This window comes from Rhododendron vialii, chromosome 5a (assembly GCF_030253575.1).
Source record: "Rhododendron vialii isolate Sample 1 chromosome 5a, ASM3025357v1".
NCBI lineage: Eukaryota > Viridiplantae > Streptophyta > Magnoliopsida > Ericales > Ericaceae > Rhododendron > Rhododendron vialii.
Window position 1 is genome coordinate 39,012,732 of NC_080561.1, and position 21,993 is coordinate 39,034,724.

The 21,993-nt window shown below is 37.3% G+C and overlaps 1 protein-coding gene across 1 annotated transcript; it reads right to left on the reverse strand.

The window, feature by feature from the left end:
• Positions 1-2,379: 2,379 nt before the first annotated feature.
• On the reverse strand, positions 2,380-19,506 carry LOC131326761 (membralin-like protein At1g60995). The gene is made up of 15 exons (XM_058359635.1): positions 19,380-19,506; positions 19,071-19,285; positions 18,423-18,485; positions 16,391-16,813; positions 12,407-12,488; positions 10,354-10,415; positions 10,156-10,250; positions 9,710-9,789; positions 8,124-8,207; positions 6,976-7,092; positions 5,657-5,742; positions 5,354-5,460; positions 5,093-5,184; positions 4,936-5,012; positions 2,380-3,025 (listed from the first exon to the last, which is right to left on the reverse strand). The coding sequence occupies exons 2-15, from the start codon at positions 19,221-19,223 to the stop codon at positions 2,537-2,539; spliced, it is 2,010 nt and encodes a 669-aa protein (XP_058215618.1). The 5' UTR covers positions 19,224-19,285; positions 19,380-19,506; the 3' UTR covers positions 2,380-2,536.
• Positions 19,507-21,993: the final 2,487 nt, after the last annotated feature.

The following is a 21,993-nucleotide window of genomic DNA, read 5'->3' on the forward strand; positions in this document are numbered from 1 at the left end:
TAGGTAAGTAGGAAAAGTTGATGAAAAAGTTGATGTGAAAGGTATAATAATGATGTTTTAATAAGTTGGAGTTACGAAGCAAGACACTTAAAAAGGGACGGAGAGAGTATGATCCAAACTCAAAAAAAATTGAATAAAGCCAAAACAAAGACAAAAGATGTCGTTGAGATGAATCAATAATACACAAAAATTTGACGCAAAACTAACAAATGCAAAATATTTCTGAATAAAAACGACCGATTCTCGATACATTTTAATTTATTCTCCAAAGATTTATATGTGGATTGATCGTTAAGCGTCACTCAAAAAGTAGATATTGCCAATATTTCTGAATAAAAACGACTGATTCTAGTTAAAACAGGTTCACTCGTTGGGGTATCATAGTTACTTAATTTGTTGAAAGTTATTTTTAATTCCAGCAAGCAGTACAATGTTGAAATGTTTTTAAACAATTATTCTTGCACCTTTTTAGCACTTCTATTTTTAGGCAATTTTTGTTTTTTTTCCAAGAAGGTTTACAGAAGGAAAATCCCGATAGAGTAATTTTGTGTATATATTTGGTTGAACTTTAACAATTAAATCGATTTTTTTCCCCATAAAGTACACAGACATGCGACAGCCACCCTTTCTCCGCGACGGATTATCCCCCCGGAAAGTACACAGACAGCCACCCTTTCCCCGCGGCGGATGATCTGAACTCCCGGTGTGGCCGCTTCGGCGCAAAAGCCTCCTCTTAGTTGATTGCTCTTTGCATACTTGTGATGATAGATAGTACGATATATTTTACCTTGTGATTCAAGCAATCGTGACATAGCTTGTGGGGTTTTTTTTAATAATCCAGAATCTATGTTCGGCATTTGTGGACAAACGTTGAATGACCGAAGTTTTCTGCTTTTAAAAGCATTGTGCCGCATCTCATTGAAAAAGTGGTGCAATCGTTTTCTGAAAAATTAGCTAGTCAGCTTCTTGTTCTAAAGTTTCACAAAGGAAAACTGATGACTGATTTTGTTAAAATTTCCACACCTTGCATGAATCAGTAGCCCGGCTGGGAGTACCACTACATGGTGTTCCGAACTATTTCAGAACCACATATTTAGGTGAGATTCATTCCGAAGCACCACATGACAGTGCTACTAGATTGTTGAATAATTTTACCTCATCTATTGGGTATTCACTTTACGCAACTTCGGGGGTGGCTCCAAGATTCTTGTTTACGGTAACAAAAACGTGCATAAAATTATTGTATACAAACTCTATGTAAAGTAAATATTCATTTTGGTTGAAATTTGTTTAAAGCAGCGGAAAAGACTCAAAAAGATAGTTTGATATGACCCTAAAGACTGTCTTTTTGGGGTCTTTTTCGTTGTTTAACATAAATTTTTTTTTTTTTCAATTTTGGTCTATGTTTTTTCTTTTCCGATTCCTCTTATCAAAATGAAAAACATGACATAAAAATTGTATCCCAATCTCATAAGAAGTGAGAGAAAACCTAAAAGACCATGCGCGAAAGTTCCTAAAAAGTCTGTCCAAACTCACCCTTGGCATTATTAGGGAGCGTGATAATAATTTGATGGAGATGTTTTCCATGTGCAGGTTGGGGCCAACAAGGACTCATATTGATCATGACACTTTACAATTTAATTCGGATGAGAATTAAAGTGAAAATTATATAAATGGAGGAGTAGACTAATCATGTTTGACTAATTATTAAAAGGGTCCTCTTACTGGAATATCAGTACACATGCTGAAGAGCCATTCGGCAATGCCTGATGATTAATTACCGGTCCAGTTGAATCAGAATATGATGATGCTAGTGACCATGATGGGAGTATATGTGAGTTATGGGGAGGGATATAAAAAAAGTATGATACATGGGATGACATGCTCGATGATTCTATTTTTTAAAAAACTCTCATTAGTTTACGCACATTTCGACTAATCTTTAGAGCCCAATTCTACCGTCCACTAGCGAGTAGCTTAATTGAACCCGACACACAAGCTGCTTAACATAGAAAGTGCATTATCAACTTAGCGTATGCAATAGTAACCGTAAAATGTCTGAGATGGAGGATGTGATAGCATAACTACCAGAGGAACGTTGTAGATTTGTGGAGGACGAGGATACGAAATTAAAAATCCTAGGTTGGCGGTAGGTCAGATCTAAGCCTCTGATAGGTGCTCAACTATGAAATGAGCCTCAAAGAAGCTTTGTTTATGCAATCTGTTGGTGTACATTTGTGGAGGACAAGGATACGAAAAGGAAACCATAGATTGGTGGTAGGTGTCAAATATACGCCTATAATAGGTTTTCTTTCTTTACTAGCTAGTGTAGCAGAAACCTGTGATCCTGTGATGGCTGTAGCCCAACTACGGTGTCTCTTAAAAACAATCGAGCCACCTTCTTCATACAAGTATTCTGATACTGTATTCTACACCCTTTCTCGACGAACTAAATACCGAGAATGTATAAACATATATATAAGTATAAAGCCTATTTAACCCACATCAGAATCCTTTCCACAACTCACTTCCCCTACTACTGAGCATTATGTGTTATATGGTTTTCCGGCTGAGGGTTTTCTGCAAAAACTTGGCCTTGATCTCGCACATCTCTAAACATGGACAGAAATGAGTTGAGACCTTCAGAAGAAGCACCACCTAAGATCCACAGTAGCAAGGAACTAAACGAATTCATGGTCCCCGGGTTGCCACCAGTTTCTGCTTGGCGGAGGTCAGGTTGCCCTGCATCCTGTAGAGGATTGCCGCCAAAACTATCTGAGTTTTCATTCTGTGCTGGTCCTTCAAATCCAGAAAGTAGTGCAGCACCGTTACCGGGTATCACTGGATCTGGAACTCTAGTTTCAGGTCCAGATGTCATGTCCGTATTTTGTGGAACAGGGTGTCTTGTGTTTAATCTAGTGATATGCAAAGTCGATGCAAGAATTGTAGAAGACGTGATGTGGAAATCTGGGTGCTGCTGAAACTGTGACCGCCGGTTCTGCATAAACCTCTGTAAAGCTGGAACCTGAGATGAATTTAGCACAGAAATAACTGGTCTAACCCAAATATAAGGAAAATAAATAGCCTCCTAGACATTATCAAGCAGAGTAAAAAACAATCAACGTTCAGCTGCATCCATCCCCATTATAGAATATGGTTCACCATCATAAAACTACATTAATGCAAATGGCTCGTTGGCCTTTTACTAAGATTCCATCAACCAGAAAACTGTAATAGGAATAAGACAATTAAATGAGGCTGCCATACATAGCGATATCTTATCCCAAATTAAATAGACAAACCATAACAAAATTTTCCCGAAACCTAATATTCAAAAACAGAATCACGAATTGAACCTTGGAAATATTCCTTCCAACTTCGATGGATATATACTGTTTACGCGTAAGTATATATACATATATGTGTGTGAATATCAACAATGTATATCAAGCTACCTAAGACTCTCTCTCAGATCCAACCCCGTCTTGCACGTGGAGATGCAAATTTTCGTAGATAAAGCAAAGCAGAATACGAAGGGGAGAAGCATAATGCAAACGAGAACAAATGCAAACAGACAGCTTTGAACCCAAGAACTGCAACCTAAGCTCTGATACCGTGTTAAGTTACCAATGGTCCAAAAACTTAAGCTGTTAGGAAATGGGCCAAACAATGTATATCAAGCTATCTAACATATCAATATGTATGAATATACAGAGAGAGAGAGAGAGAGAGAGAGAGAGAGAGAGAGAGAGAGAGAGAGAGAACCCTTTGCCTTTGTTTCGTACCCATCCCAAATATCAAGGGCATTTTAGGCAGTACACACACTTTGTTAATGGAGTTATGGTTTTAGGAATTACTGATAGTTAAAGGGGCCTTCACGATGGGTTTTTTTAGATCAGGGTGGCAAGTGACAATGGATAATAGATGAGGGGTTCTCCGTGTTATTTACCCTAGAGTATGTTAGACTCATTACAGTCGATGAACTATCAATCCTTGTCAATGGATCTTTAAAACAATGATATGGGATAGACCATATCGAACTTGTCCAGTATGTAATCTCATGCACAAACAAGCACAGTATATGGATGATTGCACTATTAAATAGCCAATCAACTATTGTGGAACATTGTTCCATGAATCAGGAAATGTAGTTCAAGAGAATAGAAACACTAACGGGACCAAACGAGTGAAATGGCATGGCAAATTCCAAACCTTTCATACATTAATATGGTAATGGTAAGCAATATGTGTGTATCCTTTATACCAAGAAGACCCTCCAAGGTAGGGTCGCTTTGGAGCCCATATGTGCAGGATAAACCCTAGATATCGGCAAGTGGCAACACCAGGTACTTGAGTGATTCAAGTATTGAGAGGTCGCATGCAGGATTTCTGTTTTTATGGTTACTCCCTAGAAAACCTTAAACTAATGGTACCATAGAGACTTTTGATACATCCCTGTTTGAGCAAAGAGTTATGTGTGAGGGCAACAATCACAAAAACAAAAGATTCCAGCCCATGTCAACTAGCTGTTTCTTGCATCAAAAGTTTGACTTGAATCCGCAAATTGCTTGATAAGAGTTCGGCCGACTACCCGTGATGCTTCTCGAAATTTTGAATTTGATTCACAGATCTGTGAACTAGAGCATTATCCACCAAAATTGGGTTTACTTAGGTCCACCCAACACGCAATCCAGCCACAATCTGTAGCAGATCTATTCAGAATGTATAACTAAGAGAACTTTGTGATAAAATAACCTCTAAGGTTCTCAAAACATCCAACTTTAACGCATGCATAGCACGCGGAAGAAAACCTGAACATACTGAAGGTACCTCACAAAAACCCATACCTAGAAAATGCACTCAAAAAAAGCAACATATGTAAACTGCTAATACTTATGCTCATAATTCTGATGCTGTAAAAGAAATGATTTTAACCTCAAATCGGTTCCAGAAGTAGAGGATGAGATGCTGCATAAATGATGCAGTGGTGGAGAGAGCCAAGTACGAAAATCCTGGGAAATAATTAGAGTATCAGTATAGTGAGATTAAAACCCATTCTGAACTTTGAGAGAGGTAGGTCACCGAACCATACCATAAGTATAAGAAAAGAAATATATATGGAACACCAGAAAATAGAGCAAAAAGAAGCGAGGAAAAAACTTCATGGATATTGGTGTGCGGACACTGCAAATCAAATAGTAACCATTAGTTAAGATCATATGCAAGCACAAATTTCAAACTTTCATGAGCCACTTTCCCAGTAAATGGCAAATAATACGCAGTAGCTATTGGTCAAACTACATGATGCTTAGAAATCTGGACTTGCTGATATCACTCACACACACGCACAGACCTGATCAGAGTGAATAGTTCACACAACCAGACGAGAATTAAGACCATGAAAGCCAACAGCTGGTCATCATAAAACTCAAAGAGAAAAAATAGGATGCCGATCATAATCTGCAGAAACCAAGCACACACTATTTCAATTGAGAACAATTATGAGGACGTGATAACAAAAATGGGAATTAGATGAAAAAATGAATGATGCACAAACGGAGGCCACGGGAGAATACCTATTGGTTCTACGACTTCCAACACATTTTTTTTAACCACATTGGCATTTATTATTTAGAGAGACACACAATACACTTACTGGTACGAACACAAGGGATTCAATAACATGCACAAAGATCAGCTGGAATGTAGGAAGCCGATGTCGAGCATGGTGTTGAAGTTGCACTGCAGTAATTTGAGAACACGTGAGAATGAACTGTATATCAAGGAAGGGTCAAGTCACCAATTGACCAAACAAGCTTATACTTTTTGGCAAAATGGGAAAACATCAGTATATCAATTTATCTAACACCATCCCTAACATTCAACCCCATCTTGCACGTGGAAAAATATGCATAAAGAACAAAATGATGCGCAGGGAGCATAGGTATCCAATAGACCACCTGATGCAGGACAAAAAGTTAAGCTTGTTCCTAACTACTACTATCAGATAGGAGAAACGGGGCCAAAAATTCAGGATGTGCACCCATGAATAGTAATTAGGGCCACTTTATGCAGAAGCACAAGGAAAATCACTCCAAGAAGCCTCAGGCATCACACCTAGGGTTTGATTGCATCAGGCAATCTATAATATTCTCTCTTAGTTTAGAAGCATTACATTGCATATCAGCATATACACACTTGGAGACTTCCTGAATGAATAGACTAAAACTTTGGCTTTTAAGAAAAACAATACTAGTAAATCCTTACACTTTCTAAAACATATATCCTATGAAGGCTATCAGAATAAAAAACAAAATGTATAAGTTGACCAATTAACAAACCAACAAGTGACCCTACAGCCCATTGTCCAGAAACAAAAAAATAAAATAAAAATTACCAAAATAAGCATTAGTTTAAGGGTGTGGTTAATGCGACGACAACTTTTTTTGATGCCACAACCCTCCCTCCATGTGCTCTGTAACTCTTGTCCATTGCCTTTCCAATACTAATATCCACAACAATGTACAAAACCTCACGGACAGAGATTATTCTTGCAAGACCTCATGAACAAAGATTATTCTTGCAAGACAAAAGTAACAAAGGACATCCAATGAGCACCTCAGACACATAACGAAACAAATCTTGTAGTTAGAATGACTTGATCCAAAAACATTGGTAAGAGAGAGAGGTGGCATCGCATACCCGCAACCAGACAGAAGAGAGACATGCCAACAACAGGCTAATACACTTAAGACTAGACTGGCCGCCCAGCACCCTTGCATGCAGACCAAACATTTCAACAGCGTACCACTCCATGCAGTGGTCATATAGTTACAACCAAATATTAGTGTTGGGCAACAAATCATTAACACGCTAAGGATAGATTGAAACTATTGCACAACTTCATACATAGATTCTATTATTGTTCACATAAGCAAATAAATCAACTTTTTTACAACATTCAACAAAACTAACCAGTGAACTTCAGCATGCGAGTTTGCGTCTCTCTCAAGGTAAATGAAACTGACATTGTAGTTGTGAAGAAAACAAAAAGTGACATCATAAGGACACCACACTTTGTCACAAGATAATCTGCAAAAATGCAATGGAAAGTGTAAATGGAAAGATGAATTGCAAAGTGCAAAAAAATTAGAATGCTTATTCACCCTAAAATACTCATACCCCAAACAACACAAATGTGCAGTTATTGGGAGATCACTAATTCTTTTACACATGAGACAGAGCATAGTTGTGTTGACTTTAGTCAAGTTAGAACTAAACAACAATCTCTACGTAAGATTGATGCTGAGACGCAACTATAATAGACACCATAAGTTCCAGCATGCACGGGAAAAAAAGCAATGCAGCAAATAATTAAATCAGATGATTACTAAGTATTTTAGGGTGAATAAGCATACTCCCCCTCAGCCCGAAAGCCTGGAGGGGGAGTATGCTGGGAGGGTATGTCAACTTCGGGAGGGTATGTCAACTTCGCTCCTTATCAGTCCCTATTGTAACCTAAATATACCTGTATAGCTAATTATTGACCTTTCAATTACTTAATTCTCCAGATATGAAGAAAAGATCACATTTTAAAGTCCACTTTCTGTTCATAATCTAGATTCCTCTAAATAATCATTCAGGCAATCGACATCAATCTGTCACTGTCAGTGTTTAATCATTCAGGCGTTCTGTTCATAGTACTCAGATATTGACCTAAAATTAAAAACCAAGTACATTGAGTAATCAAATATTGCAGACCAACTAGGAGTACTCTACGACTTTTAATTCTTCTGAAACTAGGACTAGCATTAATCTCTATGAACATCATTCCGTAGCTTATTAGAGCACTTCAGCATTATCTGGTCACTGCTTCAGTAACAAGAAAGAGAATTGCGCAGAGAACGTTTGGAATCCGAATCATTTCACTTGACTAGAATCGGTTGGCAACAGAAGTTAACAAAAAAAAAAAGAAAAGAAAAGAAAAGAAAGAAACGCTCAACAGCAATGTGAAAGCTAATTTCCAGAGATAATAATAAGCCATTTCAGATGTATTATTGGACATTCAGCACATCAAAGAAAGTAGGGAAACGACGAAGATAAATGGCCATAAGTCCACAAACCTCCAAACTTGGCAGAACTTTCAGGTTGCTCATGTGCATAAGTAAGATTGTAGAACTCCTTCGTTTGATAATTATAAAGGAAACCTGCTTGGATTTAAAGAAATAAACATATATGTACATATTTTGATGTATAAAATATGCAAGAAACCCAAATTAGGCACTAATGCAAAAACACTGCAGAATGAAATATATAAAAAATATATTAGAGACAAAAAAATAAGCACTAATACAAAAACACTGCAGAATGAATGTTGATCTACCTATTCAACACAATTACTTTACAGAATGTACATGACTCGCCTGTTCAACACTACTAGCATCATTTTAATACATCAACCACATGCAATACTTCATATTCAAATTGTCAAGCACCGAAGATTTAATTAATTTGTAAAGACATCATGGTAGAGAACCGTAAAAATGGATGCATCCATTTTGCTCAGAAAGGTAGGGAAAATCAGAGGCAAACAAACAGACAGAAGCCTAGTGGCCAACACAGAAACAGATCGAATGTAAACAACTTTAAGTAAACCCATTGTAACTTCACCTACTTACGTGAAAAGTGGCCACATGTAGCTGCCATATAAACCAAGTCATATGAAGTATTTTCATGGTTTAAAACTAACGAATTTGTGACCATTTTCTCTGAGAATGAATACATTATTATACAATGGAATTTGTCAGGAGATATATGGTTCTGTTAGTGAGTGACGGTAACTTAGTCCTTTCGTACTTAGTCCTTTCGTATCATGTACTCACCCCTATATATATGTATAAATAAGTTGGTTGGTAAGCAAAACTATCTTACAATTACACATCCTGATATCTCATTTGCAGTTAGTATGGTGAGTCAATTTATGTCTGCTCCTCGTCTTCTACATTGGGAGGTTGTTATTAGAATTGTGAAATATCCCAAGGCTCATCCAGGATGTGGTCTATTTTATTGAGTTAGTGGACACTTATGTGTTGAGGATGCCACTGGTTCCAATTGGGCCGGAGGACCATTTGACAGGAGATCTACTACAAAATATTTCCTTGGTAGAAATCTTGTCAATTTAAGGACCAAGAAGCAGATAGTGGTTGCACGATCTCCTACAGAAGCAGGGTATAGAGCCATGGCTCAGACGACATGTGAGATTATATGGGTGCGTTTGTTTCAAAAGGAGAGAGAATTTAGTGTGCAAGCGTCTCAAACCTGGTATCAAAGAAGAGACTGGATCTCAGTTTGTTGGCCCTGCATTTCTTGAAGCTGAAGTAACTGGCCTATAGGGGTAGATAGATAACGGCCTTGTAATGGTTTTGAAAGTTTAATTGTCAGTAATCATATTAGTAGACACCACAATTTGATTTTGTAAAGGTTGTCGAAATCATTGCTAAGGTTACGTCGTCTGAAAACGCTAATGATACCTTTATTGATGTTTTCCGCTAACTTTATCACCAATTTTGATATGATGCATCCGTAATAAAACTTATACGGATAGTTTCACGAGTATAACTTAGAACCCCTTTTTTGGATCCATCTCACATCAATAACGTGACTGAGTGAAAGATTCAGTATGTTTGGTGCATAAAAAAGTTCTCAATACCTTGACCAGGAGAACTCAACAGACTATTCATTAAAATAGTGTCATATCCAACAAGTCTGTTTATCAGAAGTTGCTGCCACCTAGACAAGAAAAATTACCACGTGAAAGATGTCAATTGTCATTGCTATATTAGTCAAAACAAGGACAAAGAAAACAAGAAATGAAATCAGTGTTACGCCAACAAGCAAATAAATAAGACTCACTATAGTGCAGGAAAAGTTTAATTCTGTGATCTATACCAAATGGTCAGACAAATTCAACAAATATCAACCTTTTAATATATTAGATTACCATTTAAACAAAGTTTGTTGAAATTTATGACGTGATAACAAGAGATCTATGATGTTTTCAAAACAGTCTGGGTAAATCTGGAAAAAACAAGTAACTTGCTACTTGCCAGAGAAACCATGAGATGATAGAATTTTCAGCAGATATATAAACGAAACCTGTTCCCAAAGCAGGAATGCCGAGCTGATATGCTAATGTTAACCGTACGTATGTTGTGACGAGACCTGGCTCCTTCAGGCAATAAGAAGTAACCCTGCATGACAAACCAACACGAACACAAAATATACAAAGAGACCTCCCAAGCATGACAGATATCATCAACCTCAACAGAAAATGAACAAACAAGGCGACCTGACCTTCTCCATAGTGTATAAATAAGTTGGTTCAAAAGCTTTGCTTTTCTTTTCAAGCCACTGCACTGATGAATAAACCAAAACGTAAGAAGGAAGATCGAGAAATTTTATAATAGATAGGAAAACCAGCATTGTAGATCATACAAAGCATTTGTTATGACAACCACAAAGTAAAGAATAAACAAACCGACAAACAATCAAAACAATGACACAAATAGCTATGTGGTTCCAATCATGCCTAAGCATACTCCATGGGCAAAGAGCGAGTGAAGATTCACGATGAACGAGGAGAGATTACAAAGAGCCACCTATATCCATCACTCTCAAAGAAGCACCAAACCATATTAAGGGACAAATCTATGGTGAAATCTATAAGGGTTCAAACCCTCATGGAACCCAAAGAGATCACCATAGATCCTAAAATCAAGTCCCCAAGACAAAAGGCACACAATCTCCACAATGATACCCAAAGGAAACTCTCCAAGATGGGTATCCAAAGGAGCCTCACCATAATGGACTCAAAAGGGACAAACCCTAACACTCCCCAAATTCCTATTTATAAGGAAAGCCTTGAACTAGTCAAACAAGGAAGTTGTCAAATTCAAGGCACTTTCCTAACAGCATTACACCTCTCAAGAGTAGCATGTGAAACTATAGTTCTAACATCAAAATATCAACAAGAGCACATCGGCCAGGAATCAAGACTACGTGATTTGTATAGCTGGTAGACAATACTCTCTCCGTCATAATTTGTTTGTCCAATTTGAGGAATACAACTTTTTAAGAGAACACAATCAAAATGCATCTTTAGATACCCAACTTTCCAAAAGTTACCTCTCCAACTTTTTCAAAAAGACGTCTTTTAAGGGACAAAAAGTGAATTCTATAGCTTTCGGTCCATTAGTCTTTCAAAGTAGACAAATATTATGGGACAAGCATAAGTCAAAAAGTAGACAAACGTATTGCGACGGAGGGAGCAACATTGAAATCAAGTGCTAGTGACCTCCCAAAATCCTATAGCTATCCAAGTTTTGATCTAATCTGTCACGTGCAACAATGTCAAAATCATAAATTTGATTAGGATGCCATAAGGTATAAAGGCACCAAGTACAAAGATAAAGGCAAAAGAAAGAACTACAACCCTTCACGGAACTAAGCTCTCTAGTTTAAAATTTTTAAAGAGACGGAGGATTAAAACATATGCCTATCAACCAAAATGAATATTGTCCATTGCAGGTGATCAATGATCAAAGTCTGATAAAGTCACTTCCAAGAATTCCAAATGTATGTAGATGCTCTTTTTCCAAATGCACCACATAAGATATTAGGATACTACCATCAAAGCCTTCAGGAGTCTTTGCACCCTACACCCGTACAAGCAATATGCATGCACAAGTTAAACCAACCCTTGTAGTCCAGATGAAGCCAACAATAGACTAAACTATGGTAGTAGTACTAGTACGCATCGGCGTACTTGATTTGAGCATGTCTCAAGTCTAAACATGTTATCATACTCCTATCCAGATGAAAATTTCGTTATCATAGTTTTGGAACTCCTGCTACGAAGGAAGAGACCTTTGCTTCAAAAAGCATAGGATTGACATAGGCCCAGCAATATTTTAGAACAGTCAACATAGAGAGGTGCAAAGAAGCACTCTTCTACTGTCTTGGTCAATAGAGGCTCAATTACACGCTGGGTTGTAGGACGCACTATAACAAATTATATTGGGCTACTAGTGGTCGAGATTAATGGGTTGTTTATATTGGGCTGTATTTAAGCAAGAATAATGGACATATGGGCTGTTAAGGTGCTGAGAACAGTTTGTAAACAGTGCCTGAGGGTGGGTTGGCTTTTGGAAAACCTAGGGGCCTTGTGGGTCCCAACTTGGACCTCAACACCAAATGCCACCTCAAGAGAACATTCAACGGTGACAATGACCTCAAAAGGCTATTTATTTATGATGTAGCGTGTCAAATAAAAACAAAATACTACAATTGGTACGAAATACGCTTTAAGCATGATGAAAAATGATGAGCAAAAAGAGCCTCAATTTACCTGCATATGAGTTGAGCATGTCTAAGTGAAGTATACGCAGCCATTTGGGAATATCAAGATTCAGATGTATACCTGCAATATCCTGCATTCAAATTGTTCAATTTCAGACAATAGCACTTTATGTTGTGAGACATCACATAACAGATCAACTTGTAAAATCAGCTACAATCTAACGGCTTGTTTGGCGGGCGGATAAGGTTTTGGGGAAGAAGGGAGGATAAGAGGTGGATATGTTACAAGGGAGAATTAGAAAAGGAGGGATTAACTAAGAAAGGGTTTGTTTGGTAGTTGAAATGGATGGACAAGAGTAGGTGGATAAAGAAATAATTAGAGGATTTACTTAGTTGCTCCTTTGTAAAGTGTGCAATAGCAACGCAGAAACATGTTGACGGAGTGGACTACCACGAATCTTCTTGATGGTTATAATTCACTTGTGCACCCAATAGCTAGATAGTACGCAAAACCAAGGGGTTTTACCGTCCCAAAATGTTGGTCTAGTATTGCATTTTGAGTTGTCCGAAATGTTAGTCCCTTTAGAAGAATCAACGTACTTTATTTGATAACTTTACAATTTTACCCTTCCTTTTTTGATATGACGAGAACCATTCTAATGCAAAGTGGGGTAATGATTATGGACCAAATTGGAAAGACAAAAACGAATAAGTGTAATGATTATGTATTGAAAAAAATTGGAATCCCAAAGTGGCCCTAACATTTTGGGACGGAGGGAGGCGTTGCGTTTTAACACTCAGGAGGTGAGGCATTAAGGCATAAGCATTTCCAATTTAATATTAAAGTTGACATATATGTAAGCATTTCGAACTTAATTATGAAGTTATAAAGACGCAAAAATATTTAAAATCCATAGAATGATAATAACATTAACTAGATATTATAAAAGTTCCTCTAATGCTAGATACATCTACATATGATTAAAACAAGTTGTACATAAAAGCACACCTAAATAGAACGATGCAATCAAACCTCATTACTTTAACGAGCTAAACTATACTCATATTTCACCTCTATTTCGTGCATTATGTTAAAGCACAACATCCAACTAACTCAAAACCAATTGGCAATGCGTGGAGAGTCCACCCAAGCTCATATACTAGTCTTGGAGAAGATAATCAACTGATGTGGGACAAACTCCAACACTCCCCTACATGTGCGACCCCTAACTCGCAAGTGGAGAGGTACAAACTCCAACACTCCCCTACACGTGCGACCCCTAACTCGCAAGTGGAGAGGTAAACAAGCGATCCATAACACATGGATCACAACAAACAATGGTGCACTTATGTCACAAACAAGGGGGAATAAATTCTCCGAAACCCTAGCTCTGATACCATGTTAAAGCTCTGAAGCGAAGTCCCACATCGCTTGAGTATCAAAGTAATATGCAAAATATAAGCGTGAGGGCACCCTCACTTCAATAGCTAGCTTTTGGGGTTGAGTTCTACCCAAGACCGTGTTACATGGTATCAGAGCTCAGCAGGTTGCAAGAAATCTTATGTTCAAGTCTCTCCGTCTAGATTTGTTCCCCGGTTGCATTATGCTTCTCCCCTTCGTATTTTGTTTCCTTCTGTCCATGAAAATTTGCATCTCCATGTGCAAGACCGGGTTGCACGTGAGGGAGGGTGTTAGATAAGCATGATATACATTGTTGGGCCCATTTCCTACCAACTTAAGCTTTTGGGAGAGTTGGTAACTTAACAAAAGCATCCACCCAATTGGCAATGAAGGGAGAGGCCGCCCAAGCTCATATACTAGGTCTTGGGTTGCCTCACCTTACGTGGTCAAGTTTTTGTTGCCTGAGTCAATCACCTCACCTCATCGATTCATACCCTCCATGTGCATCCAGGTTGCGCGTGAGGGAGAGAGTTAAACTTTATCCCACATTGCTCATCCAAGCCACCCAAGCTTAGTTAATATATTATAGAAGTTACTCCACCTATTGCCAATTGGCTTTGAAACGAATATAAAGTTTTCACATGGTATCAAAGCTAGGTTTTCGAAGGCTTTTCCCCTTTGTTTGTGCCATAGTTGCACTTTGTTTTATTGTGATCCATATTGTTCCGGATTCTTTGTTGACCTCTCCACATGCTAGTCAGGGGGTCGCACGTGCGGGGGAGTATTGGAATTTGCCCCACATCGATTAATTATCACCTCGAAAACTAGTATATGAGCCTGGGCAGCCTCTCCCCTCATAGCCAATTGGTTCTGAGTTGGATGTTTTAAGGATTAATGGTTACAAAACATATGCTTACTTGTCCTCTTTCGAGCCTTTGGCTCGATATCTTGGTCACCCCCCCCTCTCTCTCTCTCATAATTAACTTCTACTCCCTCCGCCCCAATTTGTTTGCTCATTACAAGAATTGACTCAAAGTCTTTTTGAAAAGTGTTTAGATTTCCAAAAATTACCCTTTAGAAAAATACAATAAATTTAATTAGTTGTAAACTAAGGGGTATAATTAGAACTTTGCCCTTTTAGTGATTTCTAATTATGAAAAATTGCAAACAATTTGGGACAACCCAAAAAGGAAACGTGAGCAAACAAAATGGGACGAAGGGAGTATAAGTGTAAAACCTACCAGGTAGGTACTCTCTATCGACATAATTAGAAAGCCGGCAAAGGAAGATCTGAGAGTGAACATAAATAGACCAAAGAAGCGTATATCTCACCTGACATGAATTATAAACGCAAAAGATATTGCTTCGGCCAACCCTCCACAAACACAGCCGGCCCGTTGATGCAACAGAGTACTAATCATAACATGCAACGCTATATGCTCGAAATGACTAAGATTGACTTTATTATTGCACAGCACAGGTCAATATCTGAACAATTGTCAATCAATCATACCTTTAGACTATGATTTAAACCCTTTAAAAACAAAGACTATGATTTAAACGTGTTTTTTAATTCAACATCCTGTTTATTTCTTATGTAATCCAGATTGCTAATCCTATATAAGCTATTAATTCTGCCTCATAAACTACACATACTACTCTGCAATCCGCTCAAGCTTCAAGAATATGGAAGCTTACACAATCGACAGAGGTAATAATACCTACATTTCAATACCAAACATTGTTTTTCTCGTTGACTTAGATTGTTGTACATGGAACATTGCCAGATATCACCCGACAACCACAACCACCAATAATTGGAACTCTGTTTCATGTAATCACGTCTACCCCAAAAATGTTTATCTAGACAAAAAATCTTAGAACTTTTAAAAAAATTCCATCCAATTCTCTGTCATATCATGTCTACCCCAACACTATTTATCTAGACAAAAAATCATAGAACTTTACATGGTAAAAAAGAACAATACAACACCAGCAGAACCCATTTAGTCCCCAATCATTGGGGGTATGGGCGGGGGAGGTTTGGAGACAGACCTAACCTTTGGCAACATGCACAAAGTGGCTGCTCACAGAATACCACTGAAATAGTGGCCCCCTTATGGTAAAAAAGAACAATAATAAATTAGAATCAATAATGGCATGAACCATGTCACCAGACAACCAAACTACCTGTTGTACTCCTAGCAGGCTGCAAAAGAGCCATGGCTTACACATAATCAGGTTCACTTTAAAGATATGCGGACTAACAGGATAGTGCAGTAATATAAAGCAGATCATGATTACAAAGTACAAACTTCCATGAGTCCAAAGAGTGGCCTGTCAAGTTTTGAGTTCTGACCTCAAAAGTATGTACAAAGTACTAAAGAAATCAATGGTAAGAAAAAGAGCAGTTGTGAGTCCAGAAGGAGTAATAAAAAATACAGGAACTTAAAACTTTGAGAATATAAAAAGCCAAGTTGTAATCCAAACAAAAAAAATCATAAGAACAGATTGAAGCGGAGAGAATATATTCGATAAGTAGAAAACTTTGATGACAAAAAGTAAGACATTTTGCCATGCATTTGTACGATTCAGCCTCTACTAAAAACAGAACCTTTCTGATTTTCTTACCCATAAACCTCGAAGGATTCGCTTTCCATGTCTCCAGCAGAAAGATAAACGTCCATCCCACTTTCTGTAGATACGGAATGCCACTGCTTTGAATGACTCCTTGGCTGATATGGGAAACCTAAAACGTGACTCCTCTTTGTTAATTTTAGGGAATCCATCATCAATTGCAGGATTGGAGCTTTCATCACTGGTAGAAACTTCTGTGTGGGGTTCAACGATATCATAATCGCTCTTCCAGGATTTCATTGCCAATTTGCCCTTCTTTGTACCAGAACCAATCCAGTTCAACCAAAACTCTGTAGCCAAAAAGGTCAATTCATCTCCATCATCAACTTTCAGATTTTCAGACTCGGATTCCTTGACAGAAACATCTATCACCTCATATTGAGACTCATTCTGTGACCACAAGCCAGCACTGGTAATCTACACCGAAGAACCAAAGATAGCAACAATAAACATGTATATGTAAGGAATGTGTGAAAAAACCCCAATACTTCCAAAGTACACATCAGTCTGCAATACAAAATTAGCAGGGCTTCAACCAAAACAAGTGCAAGGGATCTGTTCGACCCTAACTTTTGAATAGCTGTTGAACAACATGAGTCATGACCATCCAAATAATGGCACAAAGCCGCAAACTTGGTTTAGCACCGACCAGCAAATTATATCATCTATGACAATTGCAAATAAAAGACAAGCACCGCTACCCCTAGTACAATGTGCGGGTGGGGGTGTCAGGATGTGTACAAGAGGAAGACTGAGTATACTACTGATATTCAACCTATATCCAAGAAAAACACACAAAAAAGCACTTCAAAATTGAAACCAAGTATCATCGATTTCCCACAACCAATATGCAATGGCATGTAAAAAACAAGCTATTCAATTTCATCTGGATTGAAATAAGGAATCAAATACTAAAGGACAGAATCGAAGTCATAATTACGGACTACGTACCTCAAAATAAGAAGACTAATATGGTAACTAATAACCAAATAACTATATTAGTTACTAATATAGTAACTAGTAAGTAGTAACTAAAAATAGATACGAGCATAACACATTCTGTAGGTCTTTTATGTTAACCAAAATGGAAAAGCTAACTTTATGATGTGTTATTGAGTTTACAAAATTTACTAACTTGTAATCCCCCATCCATTGGGGGGGAGGGCGGCGGCGGTACTGTTATTGTCTTTGTTTATTTCTTTACTGTACTATCTGGAACATTGAGTTGTTTCTTCCATCTAAACCCCGTTATATATATATCACATCTCTACTCATATTTTTTTATATGTTAAATGGTGATTAGTACTAAGAAACTGTCACCAAGTATGATTTTGGGTTAGGTAACATTCAGTATACTTCCAATTTTCACAATCTCAATTACTTTCTCACTATCTAACAAACTAGGATTGTTACTAGAATAGGTAATCATATATTCCTACGTTGATGTAATATGAAAGAGAAACCTAATATATAAACCTACATTGATGCAAATACCATAACAATAGCACTACGATACACAATTGCATAAACACACACAATTGCACATACATTCTCCAGACATTATCAACGTAACGGCAACCGTGTATATCTGCCATTACAACCGGTACATGATATGCAACAGGCGTATCAGCCGATACGTGGGTGATTTTTCGAATCGCCTGTATTTTTCACTGCAACTGAAACGGCTTTCTGAAAACCCGTTCCGTAACTGCCGGTTTTTAAAAACCCCTGTCCTTGCCTATATTGATGCTTCTTAGCTCTCATCTTACCCATGAAAGGATTAATGTCTGCTAATAAAACCATTATTTACCACTAAATTAAATAGATTCAAGAAATAGATAAACCTGCAGTAAAAAATACTGTATTAGAGCGATGCTAATACTACACTTTCATTGGACGATGGCTCTCCACTGTCTCCAGGTTAACTCTTACCTCCAACCATCTCCAAAACCCATTATAAAGAAGTCAAAAGCAGACAACAAGATTATTAGAGAACTGAAGTTACGGTAACAATATGCTCACATACCTTAATCTGAATAAGCTGGGCTTCAGTTGTTTCAACACCAGTGAGCTCACTTGAACAGCCAGGCTTCAATCATAAAAATCAATTAAGGTCTAAAGACAGTCTCGGTAAAGGGAAAGATTAGATACATATTAATATGATAACTGACTTAAGAAATAATGTCCCCAATGATACGACCTAAACAAAACAAATATGTAGAATCCTGGATGTTGTAAGTCCTGGCATTCAACCACTGGTAATCAATTCTTTTACCTATAGCTAAGGCATCTTATTTGAAAACGAAACTTCCTCAGTTATTTGACAAGTATTCAGTACATCTTGACTAGAATACCTTCTAATGACATTTTCTTGTTATGTTGTATATAAACAACAATACCAGCAACATAGTAGCAAAAAGAAGTGCCATACCGAAGCCGGGCACATTCTCTATGCAAATTACAACTTACCCATCGACATGACAATTGACACTTGACCAAGAAAAACAGTTTGTTCACAATCAGAGCAGGGTTTTACATTTGTTCTGCAGCCAAATTGTATTTCTAAGAAACTGTTTTTTTATAAGCGGAGGTGATGTACAAAAAAAATCAAATCAAACTCAACGTAAAGAAGGACTAAAAGTAGGAAATGAAAGGAAAGGGTAGGGTGTGATACCTGCTGTACATAGTTGGCGTGCATGACGACCAGAATACAGAAGAGAGTGATGGCTACGAATAGGTACACATATTCCAAAGTTGCTCTGACTCTCTTCGTCAGCATCTGCGAGAACCGTTCTTGCACCCGAATAAATGTCTGTTCTGGATCCATCGCTCTCTCTCTGGTAAGAAGCAAGCCTAGAAAGTCACCGCTTCAGGGCTTGGACAGAAGAGCTGGGCCAAAATTACCATAATCAATCAATCAATCAACAAAAACCACAAACAGACGGAGAAACGAAGATCGAGAGAGAAGAGACGTCGGTCGTACCTGTTGTGATCGTCGCCGGAGTTGCCGAGCTTTGTTCGATCAACATTGATTTTGGGGTCCTGCTCATTCTCATGGATTTATTTACTACTGTATATAATGGAAAAGGAAATTAGGGCGGACACGTATGAATTCTTTTTTTTTATCATCCGTATAAATAGTTCCCTTTTTTTACTATCACGATTCGTCCAACGTGAAAATATAGGAGTAATAAAAAAATAGTTATTGTAGTGATTATGAAGAGAATAAAGTTCTCTAAGGAGAAAATGTATTGCGACGGTTCGGATGTTAATAATATTTTTACTTGAAAAATTTCAATAATATAGTGTTTTGGACGATCGTGATGAAATTCCGTAAAACCTTTAAGATTTTCTCACTCTTTATGAAGATTATATATTATTATTTATTTTCGAGAGATAAACAAAATTTGCTGTATAAATTTTTAGTAAAAAATCATTAATTAATGACATTACTCCTTAAAAAAGCAATAAAAACTATAGAGTGTAAATTTTGTCCGGATGAGCCTGAAAATAGTGGTTTTCCGCCACCCTCGTGGGCCTCCTTCGGGCATTTTTTTAAGTAATTCAAACCATGCATCTTGTAAAGTCTGTAAAATAATGTATCTACATGAAAAATCAATTTGTCCAGACATCGATAAGTATGTCATAAGCTGAGTTCTAGACGAAAAAATGAACAGTTGTGGACAGTTTACAGATCCAAACCGTCCATTTTTTTAACTTTTGACATACATATTAATGTCCGAATAAGCTGATTTTTTGTATGGATACATTATTTTATAGGCCCTACAAAATATACTATTTGAATTATTAAAAAAAATGTGCGAAGGAGGCCCATAGAGGGTGCCGGCGAAAGCTGCCTCTCTGTCAGGAGATTTAGGAACCTTCTTGAAAAATAAACAGCTTATTTCACGTTTTCAAAATCAAAAATAATGTAAATGAAAAATAATTTTTTAATTTTTTTTGCACCGTATTAAAGATCTTGATAAGATCTATTAAACAAGATCCATATTGATAGAAAAATTATTTACGTAAACGCATTATTTTTGAACTTGAAATTACATTCTTAAAAAATAAATATTTATTTTATGTTCCGAAACAGAGACTCAAAACGATATTAATACGACAGGTCCCGTCGTCCGATCCTCATCCCCTACCGTCTGGTACCCGTACCTATTTCCATGTACTGCCAAAACCGACAAGTACAGTATTTGAACTAGAACAGAAAGAAATAGAAGGATAAGCAGTATAGATATTGGTACTGACCACCATCATATACGGAGTACATATATATGTAAAAATATAGTGTTTGGATTAAGTACCCTACACGTATTGGATGCTATTGATTTTCACGCAAGCCCTCTCATTTTTTTTTTAAAATTTTTGGACGGCTCGAATCGGCCGTCCGGTGGCCAGAATGGACCCGCCGAGACCGTTAGTTCGATTTCAAGATAATGGTGGTCGGTACATATGGCACTACTCGAAGGATAAGTGTAATGAGTTTTGTGAAAAAACGGTATGTACCCATCGGAAAGGAACGGAATTTAAAACCGGTCAACAGCGAGTAACCGTGTTTCAAATCTGGAACGCCAACGAATGGCTACAGCTATACAATTTTCTCCTCCACCCAAACTAATCTCGGCCATGAAATGTTTTTAATCAATTTGAGCCGTGAATCGATCCTCTTAAAGACCTGTTTGATAGGATTATGTTCGTGACTATCATGTTGATAATAATCACTGTGTTTGGTTCACAGTTTTGGAGTGAAATTTTTGAGTTAAAATATAAAAACATGTGATTAGATGCCTCAACTCAAAGATAAGTGGATCCCTTTAACTGTCTCAGACCAGTGGTCCAACGTAATATACATTAGAAATAAAAGTTGGACCCAGAGTTAATTATTGTTGTGTACTCTTTATGCACAGTTATCAAACAATCATTTAAAAGGGACCCACCACCTACTCTTTTCAAACTTTCCAATTCAAAAATAACTCCCCAAAATAAAAGTTGAAAAAGTAGAACCAAACACAGTGACTTTTCTAGTTGTGTTGTCTTAAGTATACTCACCTACGGGAAGTTCTTTTATTAAACTTTTAAGCTTGAAACTCATTTCGGTAATTTTTACTTTTTTGTTTAGTTTTTCTAAACTGCGCTTCATTTATAAATAAATAACATACTTCTTCGATCAATTGCGACAATTGAGATATAAAACCATTCACCTTCCTTTAATTTCCCATTTGGAAGACAAACTCTTTTTGACGGAAAATTCCGTAAAAAAGTTTTTCTCTTTTTTAACATGTTTTCTAATCTGAAGATAGAATTTGGGCAGCAACATTCTTTCATAATCTTTAATCACATAGTACATCCATATGTAGCCTTAACAAACAAAGTACATCCATATGTAGCCTTAACAAACAAAGAACTAAGTAAACAATTCCAGAAAATCAGTTGTGTCTTGTATTTCATCTGTGTGCATTTGCCAATCTATACCTTCTTTTCTCTTTCCTAATATCTACATCAAAACTCAAACTCGCGTCTGAAAAAAATCACAATGATCTCCTGGCGGCGTTCCTGGGCCCCTATTTGCCCGCTATTATCTC